Genomic DNA, 5,281 nt, shown 5'->3' on the forward strand with positions numbered 1-5,281 from the left:
TTCTTCTTTTTCTTCTTTTTCTTCTTCTTCTTCTTCCTCTCCTTCAACCATGGCTTTCATTCTTGAAGCTATATGTATATTTCTATGAGGTATGTGATCCAAATTTATCATTAATTCTATTTGATTAAAGATATTTTAAATTGAATTTATGAAGCTTTTGAGTTTTTTTTATATCATAAAAAGTTCATTTAAAGTTTTGAGAAATTTAGAGTGTTTAACACTCACTTATTAGTTTTAATTTTATTTTTCATTGTTCTATTTTTCATTTCCCCCATTTTCTTTGTTATTTTGATTTTTTTTTGGGAGCCACATTTAAAAAAAAAAAATGGTGAGATTCTTGGTTGAAATATAATTTTATATGGCATTATTTATATTTCTAAGAAAAATAATTACTTTGTTTGTAAGTTGGAGGCTATTTCCATATGAGAAATGTTTTGGGCAGTGGAAATTATTTGCATGTATACCTTAAACATACTATAGGAAATCTGGTAAAAAAAAATTATGGGGTTCGCATGTCTATTCTTAACATTTTAGTTGCGTAAAGAATACTAAAAATATTTTTTTATGGTTCAGTAAACATGGTTTATATACCTTAATAGATTTTTAATATTTAGTGTGAATTTTACATGTGGGTTGTCCATATGCGATATACATGTAAATATCAATATTTTATAAAGGGTATAAAAAAATAAATATAATTTTTGCTAGAGCATGCACTCAATTATGAGGTTTTTCAGGGTCTATATATACATAATATAAAAAATATATATATTTCCTAACTGATTTTCGAAAATTAGTGAATCATGTTTTAAGGTTCTCAAAAATTTTAAATTTTCTTAAAATAATTACATTTTTATATTTTAAATCAAGTTAATAACTGAACCATATTTGCACATATAAACCAGCTGGCTAGGGTAGAGTGTCAGGCTCCTGCGGAAACACATGGGGCTAAATTCGTAATTTTAATTAATTTGAATTTTAAAATTAAAATTTTGAAAATAAAAAATGTTTCAGGACATAAAAAAAAAAAATCTATCCACCAACCTTGAAGTATCCACTTTTTTTTTCTTTAAAAAAAATCTATTTAGAGAGTTCGGAGGAAGGTTGGGTATTTAATTTCCGGTTCACCCACGCATGGTGACTTATGTTAATAGTGTAGCTTGTCTATTTTATCAAATTATTATTATTATTTTGATAAATAATCTAAATAATTTATTATTTTTTATGTGTTTTAATTTTGGCCATCCAGTTTTAAAAAATTATGGGTTAGTATCATATCTTTAGTTTTTGTTTCAATTTAGTCACCCGAACATACATCGTTAACGGCGATATACGTGTATATTTACTAATTTAAATGCTAGTTATGAAAAAAGATGTGTCACATAATATATGTACGTGTAATTAACATGTGACCAAATTATAATGTCATTTAATTTTTGTATTCTTCTCTTGTTCTCTGTTTTGCAGGCCAATCTAAATTTCAATAAAAAAACCTCTAAATTTCTTCACACCTTCTTCTTCTTCTTCTTCAACAACAACAACAACAACAACTACAACAAACAATAATGTACTCAAACTCAATCCATTTCTCAACAACTCTTCTTCTCCTGCTCATCAACTTCATCACCATCTCACACTGCATTCAATCACAACAAACTCAAGCTCTACTTGAATTCAAGAAACACTTGAATGATCCTCTGAACTATCTCACCACCTGGACTTCCTCTCTTCCACCCTGCCAGTTCCATGGCATCATATGCAACTCAAACTCCTCTGAAATCATCGGCATTTCCCTCGCAAACATGTCGCTTTCCGGCACCATTTCGCCTTCCATTGCTTCACTGAACAGTTTAGTTTCTCTAGACATTGGCCAGAACTCAATCACTGGAACCATTCCTAATGAACTTCTCAATTGCACCAACCTTCAAATTCTTAACCTTTCAACTAATGGTCTCACTGGCCTGTTACCTGATCTTTCATCTTTGACAAGCTTGATACTTCTTGATGTTTCGTCGAATTCTTTAACTGGTGATTTCCCTGCATGGGTTGTCAAACTTACAAACTTAGCTCAGCTTGGTCTTGCTGCAAATCAATTCAATGAAAGTGAGATTTCAGAGAGCATTGGGGAGTTGAAGAATCTAACATGGCTTTTCCTGAACAGCTGCAATCTCAGAGGAGAGATCCCTGAATCCATTTTCCAGTTGGCATCACTTGGAACATTGGATCTTTCCATGAATCATCTCACTGGAATCATTCCAAGTTCTATCTCAAATTTAAATAATCTTTTCAAGCTTGAGCTTTTTCAGAACAATCTCACTGGAGTGCTCCCTGCAGAGCTTGGAAGCATTGCAGGTTTGCGGGAAATCGATGTTTCTCGCAACCAGTTGAGTGGTGAACTTCCTGCTGAACTTGGATTTCTGAAGAACTTGACTGTTTTCCAAATTTATAGGAATAATTTTTGGGGTGAACTTCCTTCAGAATTTGGAAATTTAAAGTTTCTCAATGCATTCTCTGTGTACGAAAACAAGTTCACTGGTTTGTTCCCCGCCGAGCTTGGTCGGTATTCACCAATAAACAGTGTAGATATATCAGAGAATGAATTCTCCGGTCCATTCCCCAGATACTTGTGCCAAAATAACAATCTGCAATATTTGCTTGCATTGAACAACAAATTTTCAGGTGAGTTTCCTGAGAATTATGCAACTTGCAAGACTTTGATGAGGTTCAGAATCAGTCAGAATGGATTCACCGGAAAAGTTCCAGATGGTTTGTGGGGCTTACCATATGCGCAAATTATCGATGTTTCTGATAACTATTTCGTTGGAAAGATTTCTGCTGCAGTAGGCATGTCTGCAAGCTTGACCGAGCTCAATGCGCAGAAAAACAAGTTCTCAGGTGAACTACCGAAGGAACTCGGAAACCTGTCTCAGCTGCAGAAACTGATTGCTTCCAGTAATTCCTTTTCTGGTCCAATTCCTGAAGAAATTGGAAACTTGAATCAGTTAACATCTTTGCATTTGGAGAGCAATGAAATTTCAGGAAGTTTACCAACTGAACTCAGTATGTGCAACAGATTGGCTGATTTAGATGTGGCAGATAACTTGTTAAGTGGTGAAATTCCAGAAAGTTTGGCAATGTTGACATCTTTGAATTCATTGAATTTATCAAGAAACATGCTCACAGGATCGATTCCAGATGGATTGCAAATACTGAGATTGAGTTCTCTCGATTTATCGATGAATCAGTTGTCTGGAAGAGTACCACCGGAGTTACTGGTTATAGCAGGAGATGAAGCATTTGCTAACAATGCCGGACTTTGTACTGATGATTTAACAAAAAACCAGGTGACTACTTTGTTGACTGTATGTAATTTGAGCCAGAGTCACAAGAGAAACTCAGAGAAGAGATTGGTTTATATATCGATACTTTTTGCACTGCTAGTTCTATCGGTTTTACTAGCATTTGCAAGTTTCAAGAGATTCAAGTTTGAGGAACTAAAGAAGAACAAGGATTTGGAGGAAGGAAGTGAAGAAGATATAAGTTGGAAGTTGGAGTCTTTCCATCCAACAGAGATGGATGCTGAAGAAATTTGCAACGTAGATGATGACAACTTGATCGGAGATGGAGCTAACGGTAAAGTTTATCGGCTTGATCTTAATAAAAACCGAGGAACATTTGCAGTGAAAAAGTTATCAAAATGCAAAGGAGAACAAGTTTTGATGACAGAGATTGATATCTTAGGGAAGATTAGGCATAGAAACATATTGAAACTCTATGCTTGTTTGACAAGAGGGAAGGCGAATTTTCTTGTGTTCGAGTACATGCCTAATGGTAACCTTTATCAAGCTCTTTGTCGGGAAGTTAAAGGCGGTAAGCCGGAGTTGGATTGGAATAAAAGATACAATATTGCAATCGGTGCGGCAAAGGGGTTAATGTATCTTCATCATGATTGTTCACCTGCTATTATTCATCGGGACATAAAGTCCTCGAACATTCTCTTGGATGAGAACTACGAAGCGAAGATTTCTGATTTCGGTATTGCAAAAGTTGCAGAAAACTCCGAATTGACAAGCTTTGCGGGTACTCATGGTTACATTGCTCCAGGTATGCTTTGCTGAGTTATATATTTATCAGCTTTCAGGTTCTGAACTATATCCAAAAATTCATATGATCTTAGTGCAAAAATTAAAAACATTGAAGTCAATTGTTCCCTTTATTCAAGCATAAATTTGTCTAATTAATTAATATGAGACTATATTTAATTGCAGAACTTGCGTACTCGATTAAGCTGACAGAAAAGAGCGATATATACAGCTTCGGTGTTGTATTGCTAGAGTTGATTACAGGTCGAGGTGTGACTGAATCGATATACGGTGAAGGGAAAGACATTGTCTATTGGGTATCAACACATCTTGATAGTGAAAAAGTCCTCCAAGTTTTGGACAAGAAGGTGTGTACTTATATCGAAGGTGACATGATTAAAGTTCTTAAGGTTGCCATTCTTTGTACCGCCAAGTTGCCGTCTGTCCGGCCGACGATGAGGCAAGTAGTGAACATGCTCATTGATGCAGATCCTTGTAATTCTTTCACAAGTGGAAAGGATTATTGTAAGGATTGATGAAGTGTTATTTCTCACAAGTAACTTTTGCAGTAGTTTCAGAAATCAAACATTTGATCATGTTTATGCAGATTAGGACATGAATTTAGTTAAGTTCTCTTACCTTCTTCATTTGAACACCACGTTAAGGTGTTAATGTTTTCTTGATGTCTTGATGTGTATCATCTGTGTAATTGTATATATCTGGAACTGCTGAATTTTCTGTAACTTTACACTATTTTCTCAGTATTGTAAAGTTACAACTGTCTGTAGGATTTTGAGGTCAATAAAATTTTCTGCATTAGATTAGCTAAATGAACCACTATTATATTATTTGTTAGAGTTTGTGACCCGAATTCTATATGACTTGTTCATGAAAGCTTTGAGATGTTCATATCATTGTGTTACTCGCTCATCTCGTTGGTTCTTTGTCTAGCCAGGTGGGCCCTCAATAGTGGCTTACGTGGCACTCTCTTTGGAGCTCACATCCTATCTTTTGTTTATAATGTGATTTGCCCATTTTGTTTAAAAAATTAAAGTATTTTTTTAACTTATTATTTTATAAAATGATATAACTATTGCACATGTACACCCTCACTTTGAATGAGTTGACATTAGAACCAACTTTTTTGGCAGAACACAAATACCTTATGCATTAAACAAATTATTATTAATTTAAGGGTA

General features: G+C 34.4%; 1 protein-coding gene across 2 annotated transcripts; it reads left to right on the forward strand.

Moving 5' to 3' along the window:
* LOC120275117 (receptor protein-tyrosine kinase CEPR2-like) lies at nucleotides 1-4,912 on the forward strand. 2 transcript variants are annotated; one of them, XM_039281614.1, is made up of 3 exons: nucleotides 1-89; nucleotides 1,468-4,104; nucleotides 4,269-4,912. In XM_039281614.1, exons 2-3 carry the CDS (start codon nucleotides 1,566-1,568, stop codon nucleotides 4,616-4,618), a joined length of 2,889 nt encoding a protein of 962 aa, XP_039137548.1. In that variant the 5' UTR covers nucleotides 1-89; nucleotides 1,468-1,565; the 3' UTR covers nucleotides 4,619-4,912. The 2 variants fall into 2 exon arrangements, with proteins under 2 accessions (XP_039137548.1, XP_039137549.1); XM_039281615.1 differs by having other exon boundaries at nucleotides 2,162-4,104.
* Nucleotides 4,913-5,281: the final 369 nt, after the last annotated feature.

The sequence above is a fragment of the Dioscorea cayenensis genome, chromosome 14 (genome assembly GCF_009730915.1).
Source record: "Dioscorea cayenensis subsp. rotundata cultivar TDr96_F1 chromosome 14, TDr96_F1_v2_PseudoChromosome.rev07_lg8_w22 25.fasta, whole genome shotgun sequence".
Taxonomy (NCBI): Eukaryota; Viridiplantae; Streptophyta; class Magnoliopsida; order Dioscoreales; family Dioscoreaceae; genus Dioscorea; species Dioscorea cayenensis.

Bases quoted from the DNA above. Each gene is read 5' to 3' on its own strand.
- LOC120275117 (XM_039281614.1), top strand. From the start codon at position 1,566: ATGTACTCAAACTCAATCCATTTCTCAACAACTCTTCTTCTCCTGCTC. The intron at 4,105-4,268 runs GTATGCTTTGCT...ATTTAATTGCAG, and splicing joins TCATGGTTACATTGCTCCAG to AACTTGCGTACTCGATTAAG.